The sequence below is a fragment of the Enoplosus armatus genome, chromosome 5 (assembly GCF_043641665.1).
Source record: "Enoplosus armatus isolate fEnoArm2 chromosome 5, fEnoArm2.hap1, whole genome shotgun sequence".
Classification (NCBI taxonomy): domain Eukaryota; kingdom Metazoa; phylum Chordata; class Actinopteri; order Centrarchiformes; family Enoplosidae; genus Enoplosus; species Enoplosus armatus.
In genome coordinates, this window is record NC_092184.1 from 18,030,173 (window position 1) to 18,055,766 (window position 25,594).

The 25,594-nt window shown below is 42.1% G+C and overlaps 1 protein-coding gene across 1 annotated transcript; it reads left to right on the top strand.

Annotated features, from left to right (window-relative positions):
• The first annotated feature begins 1,531 nt into the window (after positions 1-1,531).
• Positions 1,532-24,037, top strand: inppl1a (inositol polyphosphate phosphatase-like 1a). The gene is made up of 27 exons (XM_070905427.1): positions 1,532-1,707; positions 8,519-8,582; positions 9,279-9,426; positions 9,509-9,590; positions 11,382-11,528; positions 11,911-12,001; positions 13,051-13,140; positions 14,023-14,121; positions 15,509-15,659; positions 16,225-16,331; positions 16,794-16,896; positions 17,156-17,352; positions 17,602-17,719; positions 18,194-18,290; positions 18,470-18,608; positions 18,704-18,803; positions 19,502-19,590; positions 19,724-19,805; positions 19,939-20,028; positions 20,336-20,449; positions 20,764-20,940; positions 21,054-21,209; positions 21,371-21,455; positions 22,058-22,144; positions 22,333-23,113; positions 23,555-23,688; positions 23,795-24,037. The coding sequence occupies exons 1-27, from the start codon at positions 1,532-1,534 to the stop codon at positions 23,898-23,900; spliced, it is 3,810 nt and encodes a 1,269-aa protein (XP_070761528.1). The 3' UTR covers positions 23,901-24,037.
• The last annotated feature ends 1,557 nt before the right edge of the window (positions 24,038-25,594 follow it).

A 25,594-nucleotide genomic window follows, 5' to 3' on the forward strand; every position in this document is an offset into this window, starting at 1 on the left:
GAGTGTGTGTGTGTGTGTGGTCTGGAAAAGAAAAGGATTGCATAACTGGATTGGAGCTTGTGTTGAAATTACTGCAGCCTGGCCTCCTTCATGGCTGCAGGTCACACTGAGGAAAGCCCTCTGGCATTCGTGAAGGCTTTGACCATGTAGGATACAACTTATAGTTATGATAAAAGAGTACAGAAGAAGAAAACAAGGTCATTTTTGAGGATTTGTATATATGAAAAAAGTGAAGGTGATGAGACATCAGCAGCTGCAATATATTTAAGTTCACTCTGGTGGTTTTTTATCCATATGGGCGAAAAGTGGATTTAATTTGCTAGAAAATCCTCAGTTTATTCTAAATGTTGTCAACCTACTTAAAGCTATAAAGTTACAGAAACTGGAGCCCATGCCAAGTACCCACAGGATATAGGATTGGTTGGTACTCCAACAAAGGGGGTAACTTAACTTAATCCCCCCTCTTCGGTGGTGGAAGAAGTACTCAGATCCTTTGCTTAAGTAAAACTAGTAATACCGCTTTGTAGTAATATTTACTCAGTTACAAGTAAACGTCCTTCATTTAAATTGTTATCTACCTAAAAGTAAATGTTTTGTATTATGAGAAAAATGTTCTTACTTACTCATAATGAACAACGGCCCCTTTCAGAGTGTCATTTTATATATCATATTATTGGAATATTCATTATTAAAGATACATTAAGGTGTACAAAGTATTTTAATGTTATAGGTGGTCAAGGCGTTTTGTATGTAAAACCTGCAAAGTAACTAGTAACTAAAGCTGTCAGATAAATGTAGTGGAGTAAAAAGTACTATAGTACTGATATTTATATTTGAATGTAAGGGAAATTAAGTATAAATTCGCATAAAATGAAAGTACCTCATTTGTATAGTAGATGAGTAAATGTAGTTACTTTCTACCACTTCCCCATTCCTTTACTTCTGTTTCTCTCCATCCCTCCTGTCCACCTCTCTCTTTTTGTATTTATCCATCCCAGTATCTCTTTATCCCTCCATCGCTCCTTCCCAGAGAGCTCTGTCAAACTAGCTAGAGATACATATAACGGGAACAAACAGTCGGAGACTTTCCCCCCTGAAATAAAGCGCCTCGATGTGAATTCGTCAGCAGCCTTTTTTATTTTGAAAATTCTAACAGGAAGTCTTTTATAGTGACACTATGTCGGCTTTGACGCGGGTCGTCCCCGCTGTTGCTCCCCGGTCTCCAGTGTGGATTTACATACCCTGATTTCCGTGGGACTGGGAAGCGAAAGAGGAGGGTGGTGAGCATTTCAGGAACAGAGGAAACAGCCACAAGCAGCGTAATTTAACAAATGTAAAACTTGTAGCCTCGTCGTCGGTTCTCTCGCGCCTCTTAACCACCGTCGGAATAACGTTTAAGCTAATTTACTTTTTCTTTTGGCTCTCAACGGCTCTCTCGCTGGATTATTTTTCTAGTCTGGAGGAGAGCTGGGAGGTTTTCGGAGAAGTCTGGAAGCAGCTTGAGTTGAACCCGGTTTGAAGGGCTGTGGCCATGGCCGGGGGTGGTGGTGGTGGGGTTTCTCCGTTGGGGCCCGCACCGCCGATGTGGTATCACCGGGACCTGAGTCGAGCGGCGGCCGAGGAGCTGCTTGCCCGGGCCGGGAGAGACGGCAGCTTCCTGGTGCGGGACAGTGAGAGTGTCAACGGGGCTTACGCTTTGTGTGTACTGTAAGTAACTTCATCGCAGAAAAAAGAAGCTTGTGTGAACTCTTAATTTGTGTGTGCGGCCTGGCTTTGCCTTGTTTATCAGGAAAAGTTATGACTTTGCAAACATTTTACTTTAAATGGTATTTTAAATTAATAGCTAACTAGCACATGTCTTCAGGGAATCTTGGGTTTTGTGTTAAAGTCACTGCCTGGGCTGTTGTTACTCTGCCAAGCTTGACAAACCTTTCTAAGTTGTACATAAACTTTCCTGCAGCTGCATCCTTAGCTGTTGTATGAGATCAAATTGTAGTTGAAGCCTGCGTATACCAGTGCTAAACAAGGTTTCAGCCATACGCATTTGTTTACTTTCTCCTGGAAGTCAGTGAGTGGGAGAGAGAGACTGTCTGTCTGCCCAGCAGGCGAAACTCCAGCATGGCACACAACTTTAGGGCTGTCCCTGCGGGTCGTGTGTCTGATGTGGTCGCCTGCAGCGCCGTTTTTACAGGGCACAGAAACTGAATGGTGCTGGAGGTAAATATAAGCATCTATGGGCTGGTGAAGCCCTGCTGGTGTTTTAAATTGAGGCTCATTTAAGATCAGCGCAGTGGTGAAGCAGCTGGCTTAGCTGAGGACTTACACATACTGTCCTTATATACGCAGTATATCATCAAATGACAATCATCTGAATGTCAGGGCTATATAGACCTCTGTTCAGAGGGAGTTAGAGGGCATTGCATCGTGTTTGCTAACAGAGGTAATTAAACGCCCACCATCATTTACACAAGGGAGATTTTGCCACTGATTACCTCCATGTTCAGCAAGCATGTATCCATATTCTGTGTACCTGACGAGCAGACGATCAAGCCTCACACAATACTGCCAGTGTTGTGTATACTTGACAATGACTCAGGAAAGTCCGATGAACCGTGGAAAAGGGATGTTAAACTTACAAATGACCAAAGTGACTCACACGCATCCCCAGTGCCCACACAAAGTTAAACAGATGCATAGACTACTGATTGTGCAGATGCAGGAAATAAAAGGCCTATGCCATGTGACACAATACTCTGACATTGACTCAACCTACGTCCCCTATCTGATAGTTTACCCCACGCTGAGTTCATTGTGTGTGTACACGCACACCAGCAGCAGTACATACTCTATGTACTAGCACCTATATTTGTAATTGGTGACGCTACTACAGGATAGATTATTTTACAGTCTGACCTTAGAATATAGACGTGCTTTCACTCTGCCAAAAAAATAGGTTTGCAACCCATTGGCCTATCAAAAAAAAAAAACAAGATTAGAGAGATTAATAAACACTGGTGACAATGTTAATCTTTCATCCTTTGCTGGATGCAGTAGTAATTCAGTAGGTCACTCTATGAGCAACAACATTCCTCACATCCATGCATCATCCGTTTCCGGATTCATACCCGCCTCCACCTCTCCCTTCCTCTACCCTTTCACCTTTCACATCATGGACTTTGTTTCATCTCAGAAAGTTTCCTTCATGATGCCTGAAGCTTGTGGATAGGCTTTAGCCAAGCTGTACTTTACAAACTATGTTGGCACTTTTTACCAAGAAGTTTCGCCCCCACATACAAAAAAGTAACACAGTAACATGACATGGTCACCATGACTTTTTATTGTCACTCTCAACCAAATGACCAATAATAATAGAATACTCTTAATTTTTCTGAATATTAGCTGACAGATTAGCTATCTGGGTACTTTATGGCAGTCATGGAGCAGGATTATGGCACCAACATGGACTGAAGCTGCTATAATCATCAAATGTGAATTTCATCATTCTTCTTTTACACTCATCATTTCCTTCATTCCTTGTTAGTGATTATAGGTATTAGTAGTAGTGGTGGTATTGCAAATCTAGGTATTTGCGCTGTGTATTGCAATATATAAAACAACAGAAACAGCAATTTAACCATATATATGCAGCTTTTAAATAACTACGTTTCAGTGATTTTAGAGCTGTATATATAAGGCAGATGTTCAATACTGGGATTTGCTCATGACAGTTATTGTCATTCAATACTCACTCAGCAATCCAGGCTAAGGTCAATGGTCATTTGGACATTAATTATGTACATTGATAACCGTAAAAAAGAAGGAGACACATCTGTGAATAGGTGAAATAAAGGTGGTTCCAATTTTCGGTACATTGCACCAGTGTCAGTGGTGAATGTTATTGACAATGTATCAATCAACCCTATTGATAACCAGAGGGCTTGTATGAGTAAATTGTGGGCTTCCTCTCAATAAAACCCTCTTAGGGACAGGCACTTTTCTCTGTTCAGAGGGTCAATATGTGTAACTTTGTACCCACAGAATTAAAAAACAATGATAACTGTAATCATTTTTTATTTGAATTTGAAACTTCACATACACCACTCTAGAGATGGGCGTTGTAAACAGAAAATATAATATATATTGACTATAAAGTATTTCCATATAGCATTGTATACATTTTGTAATATCTGCAAAGCTTAGGAAATCACATGTCAAGTTGATGTTCATTCAACTGGAATCTGTGGTAAAGGGAAGTCAAACCATAACTGTCGTCTTCAGCTGACACTTTAGTTTTCATCCATACTCAGTCAAATTATGTATCATAGTTCACAGTATACAACATTTCACAATACCAACAATGAAAGCGGTAAATGTTAAAATATTGCCCAATGTTCATACCCAGTCCCAGGTCATGTGGACCAGTGTTGGTAGGTCAGTATGACAGAAACAAGCTGCTTGTCCTCATAAATTATGTCTTTGAGAATAGGGATGACTCAGTATTTCCCAACGACTCTTGAAGCAGTAGAGGAAAAGATGATATGGTCAAGCATTCGAATCTCATTCTTGTGAACTTGTGCTGATCTTACTGAATGCATAAATGCATTTCCAGGAAGTAAAATCTGAATCATCAAAAGTGTGAAAACGTTCCAGACTGCTGAATAGCACACTGTTTTTAGTCATGGCTCCAGTGTGGCGTGTTGGAGGCTCAGGCCTGAGGTCTATACCAGGTCTTCTTGATGTTGTCACCTTTGTCTTATATGCTTTAACTTTCTAAACTGTCTACTAAAGTAAACAAGGTAAAGCCAGCTGATTACAGGCTTGCCTTGTAGATGTGTGTTGGTAAATTAATAAGTTGTACTTGTTAAGAGAGATCCTCTTCAAGCTGAAATAATCATTGTCTTTGTCTAGAGGATTTCAAGATGGCACGGTGGAGGCTTGGCTCGCAATTGCGTCAATGTGGTGATTTAATATGGATGCTTGCTCAGTGACCTCCACCAAGTCCCTGCACAGCACACAAAACACATACGTGCCAAAATGAACATGGCTACTAGACATGGCTTTTTGTGACTTACATATACAGACATGTGTACTTCCTTTTTGAGGGCTTTGACACCACACCAGTGTGTTTAGGACGTGTTTCCACTCTGCTGCTGTCTGAGAACAGATGAGTGGAAAAAATGTTTGTGTTTTTGACTTTACAAAAGCAGTGGGTCAGTGCCAGTTTGTCTTCAGGCCTTTGCCTTTCACTTCTTCTTAGTGTACATTTCAGTCTGCGGACTTTGTGTTTTCTGTGTCTACATGCAAGTTTTAAGATAACACTCTTTTGTGGGAAGTGACCACTTTGACCAGCTTAACTCAACAGTTACAGCTGATTGGTTTCTGCCGAGTGTGTTTGATATTGATGTGTTACTTATGGTGCAGATAAAGTATGTTAAAGTATGGTGAGTATGTTAAAGCTTTGTCATTCACAGTCACTGTGTGATTAAACATTGCAATATTTGAAAAGCCGCTTGCTAGCTAAGGAGATAGCAAGAAAATTGTTCCAGCTGTAGTGCCACATTTTTAGATTCCAACAAGGGAGGTGCCAAGCATCGGGTGAGGCAATGTGTTTGATAAGTTTGTGTGTGTATGCATCAGTGTGACAACTGCAGAGATATTGAATTGTTTCCTATTTTTCCTGTCAGGAAGATGTTCTTTAGTATCAGTGCAGCGCGTCTAAACACGCCAGGGTTCAGGCATGGTGTTTCTGCGTGTGTTTGAAACCTAAAAGTTTCTGTGAAAACATTCCTCACCAGGAAGATGTGTGAGTGGGTGTATATATTATTGCCTTGTGGAGTTAGTGGGTTAGGAATTTTTTTTAATGTGTGTTTTTCTTTTAATAGCCATTTTACAGGTAAACAGCAATGTATTTGGTTATGTGTAATGTTTTTTAGCCATTTTACTTGTTTTCATAGCTGTTTTTATAGCTACAGTCTCTTCCTTGCGTTTTGTTTTTGGTAATCACATATTAAATGTGAGGAAAATGTGCCATAGTGTAGAAAATGTTAGATGTGAAGCCCCTTTTACACATCCTTGTATTAACTGTCATAAAGCCAAAAATCCTTCCTCACAAGTATGAGGTGATTGGCTAGAGAAGTGAGGCACAGATAACATATTGAATAATAAGCAGCATAAGAATTATATAGCAAATTTTATATAGATAATAATTATTATATAGCCAGTCAATGGAGTGTGTTGTGCAGAGTCAATGCGGAGACTAAACTGACCTGCTGCATGTTGAAACAGTGGACACTGGATGAGACAGAAGAAGAGGAGGTGCACTCTAAGCCAACAGGACATGGGGAGTCAGTGAGGCAGTCATTACCCTCAACACAAACTATTGTTGACAACACACACAGACACAGAAACACATATACTGTATGATTTGGGTCTATGTCTATCCCATAATAAACCTCTCTCTCCTTCTCCGTCTCCCTCCCCCGTTATAACTTTGCTGCTACTGAAACAATAGTATTTACTCCACAGACCCGCAGAGAATCTCATCAGCTGCCAACAGGAAGACAAACACACACACACACACACACACACACACACACACACACACACACACACACACACACACACACACACACATACTACTGTACACTGCAGTGACTTCTGTCTATGGATTCTGTGCCACTTGACCCACAATGCATTGTGTTTTTAATTTGACAGGATTAAATGTGGATATGGTTTCAGAGCCCAGGCAGACAAAAGGAACAGTTCATCTCTCTCACTCACTGTGTTTACTGCTGGACCTTGAAAGGCAGGAGCAAATATTTATCAAGTCGCTCGAGACATGATATATGGAGCTATTATTGGCAACAATGTAATAAATGTGCTGTTTATAAATCAATACAACGTGGGAACTTCTGTCTTCTATGTCCTTGTGGTTTAGCTGGCTACGTCCCATATCATTTAACTCTGACGCTGTGGGTTCAGATCTGTGCCAGGACCTTTGTTGCATGTCTTCCCCCCTCTCCTCTGTGTGCTGCCAGATAATGGCAGGAATACCAAAAAAAGAAGCACACAAAAAAATGGACATCTTTTATGTTTTGGTATCAAAGCCACTACAGCAGGAATTGACGATAAGCAGCCTGTAAAAACATAATTGCCCTCAATAAGGGAAAAAGTCAGAAGGTTAAAACACAGCGAGAGCAAATTTAAAACACATCATGATTAATTTCAAGATGCACTGGAATCCGTTGGAAATTGCCAGTCAGGCACTGGTACAAAAAAAGAATCGTCTGACACTTCAAGTGGCGTCAGAGCCATGTTGAACCCTGGTCAGGGTCAAGATCATGAATTCAGGTTTGATGACCTGTGTCGACCCATTCACACAGACAACAATTGTTGGTTTATTCCATGTCACTGTGCCGGTCTGAGAGAGGTATGAGTAACATCACCAATTAAAAAAGCTCAACTAAATGGGACAGTGTTGCTCAAGTCTAACAGAAATAGATATAATTTAGATTATACAAAATTGTCTTGCACTCCAGTCCATGTTTTAGTTCCTGTGGGACACTGACCTGGAAAGACCGGAAAAACAGCTGAGTGGACAGGGCAGGATGAATTCCTGACATGGATTTATCCCTCCCTCAGTTTATACAGTGTATACACACACACACACACACACCCACACCCACACCCACACCCACACACACACACGCATACTGTAAATAAGCACAGTATAAGCAGAAGTAAAAGCATTACTTTAGTGTTTTGCAGAGGCTGCCCTCCCAACACCCACACTTCTAAACAGACGCACAACCGTGACAGACACATACTGTACACACACCAACAGACATAAACCACAAAATTTGCTTGGCAAATTGAACATTTTGTGTCCGGTCCACTGAGCAGGCATGAAGTACAGACAAAAAACATCATTGAACTCCAGCTTGTGGCTGCAGGCGTGTAGTCACGGCTGTGCATTCACAATGTCAGAGCATTGATCTGCGATTGGTTGGGGGGGAGGGGGGCAATTCAGACTTTGAAGTTTGATACAATGTTGTTGACTGAAAGAGACAGACCACAAACTCTGGGAGAGTCACGAATGGACCAGATAGTTTTCCTTTTAATCTTTGCCCTGCCTCAGAAATTATGGTGGGTTTGTTTTTTGTTTCTTTATTTTGTACTGTCTCTTTATTATGTACAAACACTAGGTTCAACTCTGTTCTGCTCCACTGTATCATACTACTGTAAGGATAAAGCCCGCTCACAACTGTGACAGACAGCAACAGGTTGAAGCGGTCTAAAGCGTTTAAACCCCCCTCACTCTCATGCATGCATACACACACCCCTATCCACTGAGGTCAAGTACAAGAGTGTATGTGCGAATGTCACACTTGAAATGTTATTTTTTGTTGAGTCAAACAATAGTCTCAAGAGTTGTCTCTACTTCTTCTCCTCGCTCTGTCCTCTCTTCCTCTTTCTCTGCTCTGTCTTCATAACTCTCTGTTTCTTTCTTTCTCTGCAGGTTTCAGAAGCATGTCCACACATACCGAATCCTCCCAGATGATGAAGGATTTCTGGCCGTACAGGTACTAAGAAGACACACACACTCACCCATACACACACACACTCTGCTGAGGTCAAGTGTGTTTGCATGTGTGCAGCAAAAACTGTATTTGCTTCAGTAGCAGCTGGCAGGCAGATATGCTTTTGTTGGCTCTGAGCTCTCTCACTCACACACACACACACACACACACACACACACACACACACACACACACACACACACACACACACACACACACACACACACCAACAGCAGCCTCTTTGTGCGTTGTGCCCAACAGCTGTGAAGTCCCCAACACCACCCGCCCTACACACACACACACGCTCTGTCTCACACACATGACAATACAGTGCTTCAGACTATCCGTGTGGCCACATCACAGACATCTGTGTCCCTGCTGTATGATTTTTTTTTCTTTGCTGTGACGCTAAAGAGAGTCTAAAAGTCTAATTTTGCTTCCTGGAACTGAATATATTTGGAAGCAATGTTTACCAAAACAGTTCTTCCTGGTTTGAATTATATTTAGACTACCGGGTCATATTTGCTTACACAACATTAAATGTGGAACAATAGGGGCCACCAGAGATTTTAATAACACGACTACTTGTAGCCAAGGAGTTTGGGTGTAATTGTTACGTTCATACCATATGGAAAACAGCTTTCCTTCTTTTCCTCGGTCTCTTCCCTCCCTGATTGTCCTCCTCTCTCTTTCTCTCAGACATCTCAGGGCGTGCAGCCTAAGCGGTTTAAGACGTTACCAGAGTTGGTGTCATTATACCTGCAGCCCAGCCAAGGTCTGGTCACTACCCTGCTTTACGCTGTTGACCGAGAGGAAACAGCTGTCAGCGACGACAGGGACTATTCAGGTATCTATAGAGCCCATACAAGCACACTCACTAATTGCCTCCTTTTTGTCACATGTTAACTCTCCTTTTCTGTCATTGGTAGATGGGGAGGATGAGAAGCCACCCCTCCCCCCTCGCTCTGCCTCCACCTCCACTCCTCCTGGACCAGACACACCCACAGACAGGTACAAAGTCTATATGAGGACTCATTTTATTGTGTCCAGTCCACAATAATAGTATGTAAGCGCTGAGAATCAAATCACAAACTACCTGCATGGCTTCTTAACAAACATGTTAACTATGTAGTACTCAAATGTAATTATATTTTGAAAGCACACACACAAGCACACAGCCGCGACATGCACACACAGAGGAAGGATGTTGCTTCATTGTGAATGTGATTACGTCATAAGTCAGCGCTGTTGATAAAAAATAGTAAGCAGAGGTATCATTGATTATATGAACAAGCAAACAAATACACACACACACTGTTCCTCAGTCAGTACTGTTTCTACACGTTGTTACATATTGATATCAAACATAACAAACACACACTCACATTCATATTCATTAGCACACACACACACACACACACATATATATTAATATCTTCCGCTCTGCCTGTGTGCCCTCCTCTGTCTGCGCAATGAAGGAAAGCCACATCCTGTTGAAAACCACATCGGTCACAGATGATGGAAGGCTTTGATGAAGTGGGAGCTGTAATTTGTGTGTGCGTGCATGTTACTCTGATCTGTGCATAGTATATTAATGAACAAAAGTCAGTGCCTTCGTTCGTACAATTCCTGTTGCAGGTAAAAGTTACTTATGTTTTTTCAAGATATAACCAACTAACTAAAGGTAGAATTTTCCCAATGAATGAAGTACCAAAAATGAGTGTGTTGCAGTAACCTTCGTCACAGTGTCCTCTGTAGGTGAAATCCTCCTTTCTGTCACAGTGGTCCTCATTTGTCAAGTTGTCATGGAAAGAAGCGTAAAATTGGCCATGGAAATCAGTCGTGACATTTTTTACATATCATTCATTAAATTTTCCTAATTCCTGAGCACAAAATACATCATAGATCAGAAACAGTGAAGGAACAACACATCAACTTTTCATTTATACTCGACACTTTAACAATCTGCTGGTTTGTAGACGTTGCATGTTAAAAATAAGGCTTGGTGTATGAAAATGTACTTTGCTTACTTGTAAGCCACAGTGTGGACCATATTAAAGGATTGTAAATGCAGACATTTGCAGATGTAAAGTTTTGGTTGCAGAGGTTACACCAAAAGGTGTTTTATTGGCCATATTAAAAGTGGTGAATGGGCAGAAAAACAAAAATCTGTCAGCAGTGTTTCTACTAAGAACAACACAGGAGGTATTGTTCCTTATTTCTGTAAAACTAAACAAGAAAGCTACTTTCCTTTCTTGACTAGACAGTTTTTATGTTCAGTTCAGAAAGAAATGGTGCCATGTTAAAGTCTATAATACAAATTCTTTGCTAGCTGTAGAAGTGTAGTTGTTCGGCCGGTGTGCAGGGGGCCTGGGGGCATCCTGGTGGCTCACTTGATTAAGTGAGTGTGTGTTTTGTGTGTCTGTGTCTGTGGGTGGTAGGGTAAGTCAGCTCTCTGTTTTAGAGGAAGTGTGTGATTCCAAAAATCCTGACTGCACAGATGCAGTGCTGACAGACTCACACACGTGCTTTGCAGATATGGTCACCACAATGTCCATGACAGGGTTACAGCAGGCAAACAACAGAAAGACAAGAATATAGCAAACAATATAACAAACAGTGCTAGAAAGCTTTCAAAAGCTGCCACTGACAATGCAGGACTTCTAACATCAAATCACAATAATGCTGTTTTTATTTGCAGTTTGCTAGTACTGTAATCTGTGTACTTATGATGTGGAGTTATGTGCATGTAGTGAAGATTGTTATAAATACTCACTGGACTTTTATTTGAATTTGTTTTAGCGCTCCAGCAGCCAACGGCCTGAGCACCATCTCCCATGAGTACCTGAAGGGTAGCTATGCTCTGGACCTTGAGGCAGTCAAACAGGGAGCCTGCTCCCTGCCTCACCTCAACAAGACACTAGTGGCCTCCTGCAAACGCCTCAATGGGTAAGAAGGACATCTGTAGACACACACATTATCCTTGCATATTCTACACAAAGCTGTTCTTTTATATATGTGCTTGTCACTACGCTGACTATGTATGTAAGGATTCACAGCCCGCAGAGCTGCCTGCTCCCTCAACTCATCTCTTGTTTTGGTCACAATGGCACATGTTGCACATTCAAACATTGTGATAATAAATAAACTTGAATTTAAGACTTGAATTAAACAATAACAAATATAACTGAATCATCTGTGATTCATTGTGCAGATAAATATAGGAAATATCTGTTTCCCTATAGATAGATCTAAATGAAGAGGAAGACATGAGAAGGATTTTTAAGCTTTGAGACAGCTAAGTTGTGGATGTCTCTGTTTCCCCAAACAGGGAAGTGGATAAGGTTCTGTCTGGTCTCGAGATCCTGTCTAAAGTCTTTGATCAGCAGAGTGCTTTCATGGTCTCCAAGATGATCCAACAGGTACCCATCTTTGCCTCTTCGCGTGTGTGTGTGTGTGTGTGTGTGTGTGTGTGTGTGTGTGTGTGTGTGTGTGTGTGTGTGTGTGTGTGTGTGTGTGTGTGTGTGTGTGTGTGTGTGTGTGTGTGTGTGTGTGTGTGTGTGTGTGTGTGTGTGTGTGTGTGTGTGTGTGTGTGTGTGTGTGTGTGTGTGTGTGTGTGTGTGTGTTAACTCCTCACCACCAATCTGTGGGCATTACCCAGATTATCAAATGTGAATATAAGCGGTCTGCATTTTATATCCAAGCTGTGAGACAGTATTTATGAACTGTTTGTCATTTTAAAACCTCAATAAGAATTGCTTCCTCCAGACTACAGACAAAAAGTTCCACCACTTACAAATCACTTCTCTGTTCTCTTTACCAATTACAACATTTGTTGTATTGGTTGTAAAAAATCACTTCCAGTATGGCTCACTTCGCACATGATGTGTGTCACACAGGAATACTCATTCACTTTCACAGATGATGGCATATGTGACATAATGATCTTAAGTGATACATCAACACTTATGTTTAAGCCTGGCTAAATAGTTAAGCTCCTTGTATAAAGAGTAGCAAATTAGAATAAGTGACAGAGATTCAGTAACAAGTTCTCCTAAAACAGGGAGAGAGAGACTTCATCTTACTGGAGGGAACAGTTATTGGTTTTAATACATAGTGGGACACACACACTAACATGTAGTTTTATGTTTGGATAAAAACTGATTTATGTACACATGGGTAGATCTGTTATGCACCCCTAAGAACAATCTTTAAGACACTATGCAAATGTCTGTTTGCTGTGCAATTTTAATGAATTTTGAAAATGCATAATTTCAGTGGGAAATGTACTAAATCATAATGATAATCTTCCTCCATAAAAGCCACGTTGTTGCATCCCTATCTTTTAAAAACCCAAACTTTGAAGCTTTTACTCAGCAGGCAGCTAAACTTGTTTTTTTTCTGTCTTCCTTACATCCTGTTCTTCTTTTCAACATGAGTTCTAACTGTTTGTTTTTTTTCTTCCCATCAGTCTGTGAATCAGGGTGGAGACCAGGAGTTGGAGAACCTTGTGACCAAGCTAGCAATTCTCAAAGACCTGCTGTCCTCCATAGAGAAGAAGGTACACACACATATGTTCAGTCATGTGTAGGCATGCACCCTCACACATGATCACTTCTGCTCCCTCTCAATCATGTGCGTGCACACACACACACACACACACACACACACACAGCTGCCAGTTTGGAGGTGGTTAGTTTAGATAACCCTCCCCATATGATGGATCATCTGTCCAGAAGGCCTGCTGGCTGCTATGTGTAGCCCAGTATGAAGACTCCAGGCTTGTGTGTGTGTGGGCGTGTGTGTGTGTGTGTGTGTGTGTGTGTGTGTGTGTGTGTGAAGCCACACAGATTTTGTGACATTTTTGGACAGAGCAGCCGTTTGTCAATTTGTTGAAACAACCAGTTAAAAATTTGCATAAGTTGTAATACTATGAAAGCCAGGTGGAGAGGGTGTGCCATGTAGCTCATAACAGGGAAGTATTTAAAGTTGTTTTTATCATGCATCATTTGTCATTTTCTAGCACAGTAAACCTCACCAATTAGACTTTTTGCTTTTATCCCTTATCCCAAGTACAGTTTGAGCAGCTCTGCCTTGTTAGCAGGTCATACCATTTCCACTTGGACTTAATTTGTAAGTAGGGGCTTTAGCTGCCTGGGAAGGAAATGGCCTCAGTGCAATCAAGCTACATGTCTTGACCCATGTGATGTCACTGGCTCCGCCTTCTCTGCTCCTGTTAGATCATATCCAGGAAATGGGAAAGTGTTTCCTTTTTGACAACACTGAAGCTGAAAACAATAACTTTTATCTATTTGTGTCTTTTCCTTTGTGTGTGTGTGTGTTTTTGTGTCCTCGCATTCCTTTTTCCCTCTCATGTTTTTTGTGTTCTTTCTTTTAATTATTTCTCCTCATGGCTCCCCCTTCTTTCTCTTTGTCCCCTCAGGCTCTGAAAGCTCTCCAGGACATGAGTTTGTCCTCTCCGTGCTCCCTTCCTCCTCTCTCCATGCGTCACAGCAAAGCAATCCCTGTTCAGGCCTTCGAGGTACACATGTACATCCACGCACACACACACACACACACACACACACACACACACACACCACCCACAAACACACACACAATTTATTCGTGGTTGTCTCTCTGCAGGGTGATATGAGGTCAGTTTTAAGGTGGTAGTGATGATGTCATCTGTTTCTAGCTTTTGGCCTTTCCTGGAAGTGCATCAACTAAAAACTGAAAGTACTTTTTAAGCTATATTTAATCAGGGAGGGGTGAAATATCTGCATTTTAGCAGTTATCAAAGTGAACTGCCTGTGGCCATCAAACTGTTGAACTCCTCCCTCTGAGTGTCAGATACTTATCAAGACACTCCAAGACATAATTGTCCCTATGGGATATTCAAGCTCTACTTTACTCTTACTATCAATTTAGGCATGCACCTTATAATCAAAATCTTAAATCTTTCATATGTCCTGTTATGAGAATTTTAATTGTGCTGATTTCATTCACCTCCAGATTTGATTAATTAAATGCTATGATAAAGGAATGATGGTTTTGTTTCTGAGAGGACAGACTGAACCTGAATTACCATGAAACAGGCTGTGAGGTCATATATTCCTCAACATACTGCAGGAGGTTTGTCAGCAGCAGAGCTGACGTGAGACCAAAGGAATGTCTGTAATGCATTTCCTGTTGTATCGCCAGCGGCTTTGTCATAGAATATAGTATTTATCACACACAATGAGTAATATTGATCATTAGAGTAACGACAACATAACTTGGGAATACATGGGGAAAAGTGTGAGACCAAGAAGGAACAAGAGATGAACGAATTGAAATATTAACTATCAGCCAAGTGTGCATCCTTTGTGGTGACCTCCTTTCAGCAGCTTCCTGTTGCACAGGAACACAAATGTTGTTACGACGAGGAGATATGTTTAAGATGTGGCACCTGATTGGCCCACTGACAAACAAACAGACCCCATTTAAGTTTTATGTGATATGACTCAAAGTCAGAATCAATTTCTGTCTTGTGGTTTCCATTTGATTCTGAGAAATTATGAGTCGTACGTTTTCCTATGGAGGCCTATGGATTCAAACACAAAAGGCCCAGTTTGTTGCAGAACTGTCAAAATATTTTTTGCAGTATACAATGAACAGAAATTTGTGAACTTCCTTCTAAAACTACCATCGAGAGAATCAGGACATAGTGTGTGATCATCAAAATCCCTGCTTTTTGTTTTCAGATTTCTCCTCTTGCTGGCTGCATTTTAGTGACTGTTGTTCTCCATAATGTCATAGAAGCAGCAAGCTTGTATTGTATGTGAGAGCAATAGACGGAGAGAGTGCTCTACTTTCACTTTGGAGACCCCTGGTGGTGTGAAGCTTTGATATTTGTGTGTTTTTAATACTCCTCTGATCCACTTCAGGTAAAGCTGGATGTTTACCTGGCAGAGCTGACAAAGATAGGAAAGAGTCAGAAGTACACTCTGTCTGTGGACGTGGAGGGAGGACGACTGGTAGTGATGAAGAAGGTGAAGGACAGCCAAGAGGACTGGACCACCTTCACACATGACAAAAGTGAGACTTACACAAACACTCCATACTCAATAACACCAGTATTTTCTGAACTGTGAGATGAGTAATCAGGGTTTCCCCCAGGAAATGATTGAGCAGAAATCTGTTTAATAAAGCGTAAGCCTCCCAGATAGTGACGCATCTCATCTTGTGATCAATTTAGCTTGTAGATGTCGGCCGAAACAATAGCCACATTCATTAAATCTGTGTCAGACCACAGCAAATTCCTTGTAATGTATGTTACTTGGCAATAAACAGTTTCTGATTCTGAAAAAAAAAAATAGGGCCTCTGCTCTTTTACCTGATGGTCAATGTTTTATATCCTAGAAGTAGTTAGTTGAGGTAAAGACTTTAAAAAGTATATGAGGATTTAACGGCAACTTTGACAACTTTTTTCTTAAAATTTTTCATGCCTTTTCATTGTTCTCCTTCCTTACTTCCTACTTCTCCTTCCTTACTTCCTACTTCTCAACTATTCCTTGACCTTTGCTTTTCCTCCCTGCCTTTCCCTCTCTTCCTATCTCTGACCTTCTGTCTCCTGTCCGTCTGCCTATTTTGTCTGTCTCAGTCCGTCAGCTGATCAAGTCTCAGCGGGTGCAGAATAAACTGGGCATTGTTTTCGAGAAGGAAAAGGACAAGAGCCAGAGGAAAGACTTCATCTTTGCTAGTGCCAAGGTTTGCACACTCACATACTGCCTCAAACATACATTTGTAGATGTAAGGAAGACACCGACCTACAAACATTACAGAGGTATACACATTCATATTCAAACTGACAAGGAAATACTCTCACATTTCCCTTTTATTTGTATATTCGTAGTCAGACGAAGGACACTAACAGGGCCAAGGTTTGTGGCACATACCCATACATGAAACAGTTCTATGAATTCTGTTTCTTCTGAGACTCTTCCTGTAATGAGATTCTCAACTCTGCATAGATATTTATTTTTTTAATGGAATGGAATGGATGGAAAATACCAAAAAGAGTTGTAAAAACGAGAGCTGCTAAGAACAGTTGAAAGGTTTAATGAAAGCACATATACACACACTGATTGTTAGTCAGCTTTCAAGTGCTGCTACTGAAAAACACAAGATGCCTTTTTGTGGCAACCTTCCTCTCACTGACGTGTGTTTCAGAAACGGGAGGCATTTTGCCAGCTGCTGCAGCTGATGAAGAACAAACATTCCAACCAAGACGAGCCAGATATGATCTCCATCTTCATAGGCACCTGGAATATGGGTAAGACACGCGCGCGCACACACACACACACACACACACACACACACACACACACACACACACACACACACACACACACACACACACACACACACACACAGTATTTTTAGTGTCTTTAGATTAATTTTTCCTTTCAACACAACCTACGTTAATAGCAACACATACTGACTTGTCTTATATTTTCATATGTTGCATGTATTTCCAGAGCATGGCATTGGTGTTTCTGATGAGAATGTACCATTTTGGTCTTTGTCTGTAGGCTCAGTGCCTTCGCCTAAGTCTGTGGCCTCATGGGTGTTGTGTCGCGGCCTCGGAAAGACTCTAGACGAGATGACGGTCACCATCCCTCATGACCTCTATGTGTTTGGAAGCCAAGAAAACTCTGTATGTGAGCGGGAGTGGGTGGAGTCACTGCGTGCCATGTTGAAAGAACAGACAGAACTGGATTATAAACCGGTGAGGAAAGCAGGCAGAAACAAAGATTTTAAATGTAGGACCATTTTGCTAAATATCACAGTCTTTGATTACATTAGTCTTATTTGTGCTTGCTCACGCTGACCAAATCCGTTTAAGGGGGAAGAAAAAGTGGAGGTGATGTTTTTGAGATGGCTGGAAACTGAAGATGAAGAAAGGCAGGGCTGTTAGTGTGAGTGCAGAAACGATGACTACATGTTCCTCATTGTCTGTTGTTGTTATTGGTTGTAGATTGCAGTGCAGACTCTGTGGAACATAAAAATTGCTGTGTTGGTGAAACCTGAACATGAGAACCGGATTAGCCACGTGGGGGTGTCCAGTGTCAAGACGGGCATCGCCAACACACTGGGTAACAACAGTACTCATTATTCAGTCTTTATTCTTCCTTCACGTACTTTACTTCCTGGTCAAAATCTAGAGGAAAATATGAACCATGGAATAACAGCACAATCAAACGCTGAATGTTTCTGTTAACAAAGGGCCAATTAAAGGGGTAATTAAGATTCTTTTAGTGCAACTCTTGTGTTCACACTAAAAATGTGACTTAAATTAAGAAAAAAACATCTGGTGTCTGTATGATCAAAATGCCATGACATTAATGTAAGCTCTGTAAACTTTCAAAATAAGAGAGTGATGCTAGATTCTTCTTTATCCCAAACTAAGATTAAAAGATTTTCATAGCAGTGTGTCTTGACATTTTAGTGTGATTAATTATCAAAACAGGATCAAAATGACTGTGTGGTCTTTAGTTTTTCCTATAAAGTAATGCTTGTCAATTACTGTAATATATTTAGTTTGTATGTTTGTTTTGATGGTTTCCTAGGTAACAAAGGAGCCGTGGGTGTGTCGTTCATGTTCAACGGGACATCTTTCGGCTTTGTGAATTGTCACTTGACATCAGGGAATGAGAAGATTGCCAGGTACCTACAACAGTCCTACACACACATTATGTGTGGCTATTTTATTTCAGGGTCTCGCCTTGAAATTGTACTTTTTGATGATAGACTTTTACAGTGTCTCAGAATGCATTGCAGACACAACACGCACTACTCTTTCACCTCTTATTACCTGTGATACATGAGACCTTTGACTCCTGCAGGAGGAACCAGAACTACCTAGATATCCTGCGGCTGCTGTCGCTAGGAGACAAACAGCTGAGCTCCTTTGACATCTCACTGCGCTTCACACACCTCTTCTGGCTGGGAGACCTCAACTACAGGCTGGATATGGACATACAGGTGAAACAAAACACAAGCACACACACTTACACAGAATGATGAAATACAGCAGACACCTCATTTTGTGGTCCTGTCTCTTTTGTGTCTGTGTGCAGGAGATTTTAAACTACATTAACAGGAAGGAGTTTGACCCCCTGCTGAAGGTGGACCAGCTCAACCTGGAGAGGGAGAAGAACAAAGTCTTTTTACGCTTCGGTTAGTATTTCTACCGGACTTCTGTCTTATAGTACTGTTCACCTCCTCTCTCCCTGTGCACAATGGAATAGATATTCCTGAGATGTTCATTAGTAAGAGCAGGTTATGTTTTAAAAAGTTAAAATATCTCAACATTGACGGAAGGTTACTTTCCTTAAAACAAGATTTCAAAGGCAACACAGCAAAAGTGATGACTCACAAAAGCACCTGCTCACCACTTCTGTTGTGCAAGCAAGACTGCTGGATTTTTTTAGTTACATCACCACCAAAGGGTCTCCAGGAAATGTCATCATATGCAGACCTGAAGACTTAAAGGTGATGAGGACCAGATGAAAAAGATTCAAGTATAGGAAATATTTATTGTAAAATAATGGTGACCCTCTGTCTCATATCACTTGGATTGTTTCTGCTTGTTTCTCAAAAGTAACACAACATTTCTCATTAACACCATTTGCACCGGATCTGGCTACTTGTCCGCACTCCCCCTCCTTGTGTGTGATTTCGTTTTGTTTTGGGTTTTTTTTGCTCCACTGAAGATAAATGTTGGAAGACTCAAAATCAGCCTTTCAGTCTATATCAGTTCATCTCAAATGAATGTGTTAATTAGATTTATTTATTTGATTAGATGCCACACTTTGCGCCTTTACACTCACCTGCTACAAGTTCTAACAAGTGGATGTGTGTCTGCTTGCTTGCAGCCGAGGAAGAGATCTCATTCCCACCCACCTACCGTTATGAACGTGGCTCAAGGGACACATATGTCTGGCAGAAGCAGAAGGCCACAGGGGTATGTTTGCTAACTCGAACAACATCACAGACAGACTTACTCCCAGCCATTTCTGACAAATACTTACCCACTTTGTTTCCTCTTTTTGTGAGTCGTCCTATTAATTCTGCCTCTACTTTTCTGTCTGTCCCAGATGAGGACTAATGTTCCCTCCTGGTGTGACAGGATCCTGTGGAAGTCGTACCCAGAAACACACATTGTCTGCAACTCCTATGGTGAAACCAATAAAAACACACATTTGTTTCAATTCAGTGTAGCTGAGGTCCTTTTTAATCCTCTGTATATGGCTTGTACGGCAATTAATATGATTGATCAATAAGGAGACTTAAACGTGTGCTCTTTTTTCAGGCTGTACAGATGATATAGTGACCAGTGACCATTCCCCTGTGTTTGCTACCTACGAGGTGGGCGTGACCTCCCAGTTTGTCTCTAAGAAAGGTACAAGTGGATTCACTTAAATTCTTAAGAAAATACTTTTCTTTGTTTATTTCCTCTTTCGACCAGAAATAGGTAATGAGTTGAGCTAAACAGAGGGAAACAAATACAGCAGCCTGTTACTCATTTTTCAAGATCTGTGTTATGTTCCTGGCTCATTCATTCTGTGTATACCTTTCATTGAGCAAAATGTCACATTTACAAGAAAATTGCTATTCTCCTATCCTGCGCCACATTCTCAGATCTTTCTCTCTCTCGTTCTCTTCCTCCACCCCCCCCCCCCCCCTCCTCCACCCCTGTCCCTGTGTAGGTCTGCCAAAGTCCTCAGAGCAGGCTTACATTGAGTTTGAGAGCATTGAGGCCATAGTGAAGACGGCGAGCAGAACCAAGTTCTTCATCGAATTCTACTCCACTTGTCTGGAAGGTGAGATGATCCATCCACCAAAATCCACCCGGAGTTACAGCACAGACTTCTGTAACACCAAGTGGATGTAATAAAATTGTGTCTGTTTCTTCTTTTCGTGTCTTTCTCCCTCCCTCTCTATCTCAGGCAGTCAGTATACCTTTAAGCTAGAATCCATTTTTGACCCGCACTGCATCCCCACCTCCTGTCCACCATGTAATTTTGTGAATGAAATGCAATAGAAACATCTTCCTTCTCTCCTTCCCTCCTCGTTCCCTTTGTCCTCTCTCCTATCCACCCTGCCCTGCATTTCTCTCTCTGTCTCTCGTCTGTAGAGTTTAAGAAGAGTTATGAGAACGACAGTCAGAGCAGCGACAACGTCAACTTCCTGCGTGTGGGCTGGTCCAACAAGCAGCTAACGACGCTCAAACCTCTCCTCTCAGAGATCGAGTACCTGCAGGACCAACATCTGCTGCTAACAGTGAAGTCACTGGATGGATATGAGTCCTATGGTATAAAGAGAGTGTAAATGTTTGTGCTACGGCTATGCAAGTCTTTCAGGTTGACAAACTGATGTTGTTTCTTTGAGTCTGACAAACAACTACGTGTGTTTTTCCTCTGCCAGGAGAGTGTGTATTGGCTCTGAAGTCTATGATTGGCAGCACAGCACAGCAGTTCCACACCTACCTGTCCCACCGTGGCGAGGAAACAGGAAATATCAGGGGATCCATGAGGGTCAGAGTCCCCTCCGAAAGGATGGGAACCAGGGAGAGACTCTATGGTAATGAACTTTATATGTAGCTGCGTGGTGATAGTCTGGTGCACTGTGCAGACAGACGGGGAACTTCAGCAGGAGAGTTAAACACCAATCCTTTTGAAATGATGCAGGTTGACGTAGGACACACCTTTTAATTTTACCACAATTTTATTGTTGCATTTCAGAGTGGATCAGTGTGGACAAGGATGAGACAGGCGGACCTAAAGGGAAATCCACTATGGTATCCAGAGTGGGACATGAATACGTCAAGTCAGTACACTCTACTCTTTTCATTTTGCACTTGATGTTGTTTTATAGTATAGCAATGCTATAAAAAGCTGAATGTTTTCAAATTTGCATACATTCTTCAGAGGAGATTATTCTATGTACCATGTTTACCTACTCTGTATATATGTGCATTGTCTAGTATATCCCCATAACCCCCAGTAAATGGCTCAGTTTGGGATAACAAAAGTATTTTGAACACATGCATCTATGTGTTAAAATCTGTCTCATTTGTCAATTTCTCTACCCTGGCTGTGTCGTGACAGAAGCAGCAACACAAACACAAACACACACACACACACACACATATATATATAGCTTGTTTTTTTTCATTTTAACTTTAGCCTTTGAAATGCAACTCTATTTTCTGCGTTTGATTTTAAAGAGTATCTGCATGTATGGTTGCAATTTTTTTTTTTTCAGTCCAATTACGTTTTCGATGCTTTAATCTACTGTGCAGATACTCTCTATTTTTACCAATATTGAATCTGATATGCACCTTGTGCCAGGGAAGTCCACAGAGACGCCTCTCTGAATTCTCTATTTTGTCCCACTGGTTAACTTGTTGTAACGTGTTCTCGATGCAGGCCATCTCTGGTTCGTAAACAGCTTGGAGAGCTGGGAAAGGTCAGCGAGGAGGGGGAAAGGAGCAACAAGGAGGAAACAGCTGCACGGTACAGACACACTCATGAACGTTATACACTCCACCAGCAAATACACACAATCTTCAAGTTAACCACATAAAAAAATACAACCACTTACACACTTTTTTGATGTGGAAAGTTTAATAGAGCAGAGAAAATATGAAACATAAAAACGTAAACCATCAACCACCTGTTGTGTTCTTGTGTGTATTGTGAAGGCCTAAACAGGATGTACCAGACGGTGATCCATCCATCAGCAAGAACAGCTACAATAATCCAGCCTACTACATCCTGGAGGGCGTTCCCAACCAGTCTGCAGCTGCTCTTTCACCAGAGCTTCTCCCATCTCCTACCTCCGCAAACCCTCAGGTAGCTAAAGCCCCTCCTCCCTCAGCTGGAGCTCGAACCAAACCCCCCTATGTGGCCTCAGGGCCTTCTCATCAACGCAGACCCATGACGGGGCACCCGGTCCGTGCCATTAGCGAAGAGGGCTCCTCAGAGGACGATGGAGGGGCCTGTGTAGCAGGAGCGCAGGGCGGTGGTGTCGGAACAACAGTCGGAAGCACACTGAATCGACCCCCTCCTGACTTCCCCCCGCCTCCTCTCCCTAAGGGAGCCCTGGAGATGGTAGCAGAGGCCCCCTTCCCCAAGGCTCGCCCTCTTTACCCAGACCTAGCAGAGGTCAGGATCCCAGCAGCCAGTCCTGCCACCCCGCTGGCCCTCGGAGAGGGTTTTAGACGAGGAGGGGGAGGAGGAGGAGGAGGAGGAGGTGGTGGTGGTGGTGGTGGTGGACCAGGGGCGCTGGACGACCAGTCGTGTTCTGTGCTCCAGATGGCAAAGACACTGAGCGAGAGTGAGTTTCCTGGGCAGCCTCCACGCGCTCCTTCTGCGCCGCCGCCTCTTAGAGGGCAACCAATGGGTTTAGGTCTGGACGCCTGCCGCACCTTCCCACCCAGAAATGCCATCACAGAGAGTATCGCAGAGGACATGCCCGAGGAGGTGAGCAGTTCAGGGGCTCAATCAAGGGTATTTTATTATATGTAATGCAATAATGCTTTGGCAGCTGCTGGGAGTGATGTTTTGACTTTTTTGGATTGTTATAAGCAGTTTCTTTCAGGCCAGTTTTTGTGTTTGATCGTTTTCTCACAAACACAGAAGTGCTCTTCAACTTGGATGTGACAAGTTGAAGCATATTATTTTACATAAAGCCTCTGCTGTTCGTATAGCCATCTGTAAGATTTTACCATAGTATCTGCATCTCTTTTCTCTTGTATTTGATCAAAGTTTTCATGCTTCCTTCTTGGGGTGAAGTAAAATAACATATTGTATCTTTTACTGTCTAGTGACATTGTTGGCTTATGTTCTGTGGCAGCTGTAACGAGCTGAGATGTTCCTACAGCAGTTTCCTGGTTGATCCCGTGTTTCATTTCCCCTGTGCAGGCACTTTGGGGCAGCAGTAGCTCGTCTTTGTCTGTTGGGGAATCTTCGGTGGGGGAGTGGCTGCAGAGACTGGGGCTGGAGAGGTATGAGCAGGGTCTTCTGCACAACGGCTGGGACGACCTGGAGTTCCTCAGGTACATCCACTCAGACATGCTGACGTTCCTGCTCTGCTGCGTGTGTTAGTGGGTGAAAATGAAAAACCTTGTCGTTTGATTCTCACGTCTTGTTTTGTTTTTCCAGTGATATCACAGAGGAGGACCTGGAGGAGGCGGGAGTTCTCGACCCCGGCCACAAGCGGATCCTGCTGGAGAGCCTCAGGCAGCAGCAACAGCAGCAACAGAAATAAACTGCATCAAACTGGTCCAAACTGGTCCTGGTACCACACCAGGTCCCAAGAGGCCAAATCTCAGCTGAACTGAACTGAACTGAACTGAACTGAGATCGAACGTGCCAATTGACGCCAGACTGTGCCTTCTGAGAAAAATTGCACTCCATTTGTACTAAAAAAAACACTTGTTGAATCCACCATCCTTTTTCACATGTACTGTATGTGTGTTGTTGTTGTCGTAGAGGTGGCCTTATTTAAGGAGAATCATTTCAGTCCTTCAAGCATCACTACATAACCCCTCAGCTTTAAACCTAGCGAGAAGATGCAGGATGAGATAATGTTGTTATTTTGGCCAGGCAGAATCAGAGATTTGACTCTCGTGTCGAGCAGCTGATGCCTCGACGTTGTGTCATGTGAGCTGTACCATCTGTTCTGACCTGCAGCTTCAAGCTAGCGTTAAAGCTTGTCTTCCTTTTCTTTGTCCTGAGAAACCTTAACTGAGGAGCGACAGAGTTTAAGACTCCTCAGAAATGGGGAGTCTAAAAGCAAAATGCGAAGAATAGAAAGCAGGATTTTTGTGGGAAACCAGAGCCTTGAAAAAACACTGCCTGTGTTTTGTAGTTCAGACAACAATGTGTTCTTCTCCGAGTCTCAGTTTCCCCCCACTAAATGTCACATTTGGGAAACTATGTGGGAATTGTTAGAGAGCACTCGAGGGTAATGTCAGCCCACAGCTCGGTCAGAGGAACCCCCTCGCTTCAGTGATGGAGTTATGAGGGAGGCAGACAGGAAGTGGTGACAGGAGAGGAGCTAGTCCTACTTTTGTGATGGTGTCTGGGCCACTGTTGTTGAAATGGTGGCAATTATTGTCTCAGTGTCTCTGCATGTATTTATGGTTTTATTTTTGTTTGTTTTTTTTAATGATAAAGGGAATATGGCGCAAACCAACCAAACCAGTCCGCTCAGAACTAAAAGTGCATATTTCACATTGGTACAACATTTAAGTGACTGTGTTCAGCTGCCCCTGGTGTGTGATTTGTACACACTCAACACGGACGTTTCGGCTGTGTTTCTGACACACTGTGCTTTTTCCTTTTTCAGAAGTACCTTTTTAAACATAAACAAATGACACATGCAGCACACGGACTCTTGGCACAGTCAGTATTTGGTTGACTGGTAGATCACAAGTATACATGAGGTAATAAATGCTGCACCAAAGTGAAATATCACTTTGAAGATTTCACCCAGTACATTTCTCATGCTCACACCATAATTGTCTGTGAGGACATTAAATTTAAATTTACAGAAGAAGACAAATCTTATTTTAGCATAATGTGACCCAGGTTTGACTCATTTCATTTTAAATTGTGTAAATGGAGCAGTGTTCAGGGAGTTGGTTAACAAATAGATGAACTAATGGTTATTCTACTGAGGATTTACTAAGCCATCATATTGTCATTGTCTTGGAGAAACCATTTGTCACCAAAACATTTTTTCTGTAACGTAGTCTAGAGATTTGTTTAATTTGCTGATTTTATTTGGTTCTTTTGTTGCATTACTGGAGACACGGCCTGGTGGGAGAAGATGTCACCTCTCATTATGCATTAAAAACAAAAAAAAGTTCGGCTTCTGGTTCGGCGTGAGGGCTGTGACGGCTGTTGATGTTCACCGATTTAACCAGCAGGTGGCGCTGCGTCTCCATAAACCTCATT

Bases quoted from the DNA above. Each gene is read 5' to 3' on its own strand.
- inppl1a (XM_070905427.1), top strand. From the start codon at position 1,532: ATGGCCGGGGGTGGTGGTGGTGGGGTTTCTCCGTTGGGGCCCGCACCG. The intron at 18,609-18,703 runs GTGAAACAAAAC...GTCTGTGTGCAG, and splicing joins GGCTGGATATGGACATACAG to GAGATTTTAAACTACATTAA. The intron at 23,114-23,554 runs GTGAGCAGTTCA...TCCCCTGTGCAG, and splicing joins CAGAGGACATGCCCGAGGAG to GCACTTTGGGGCAGCAGTAG.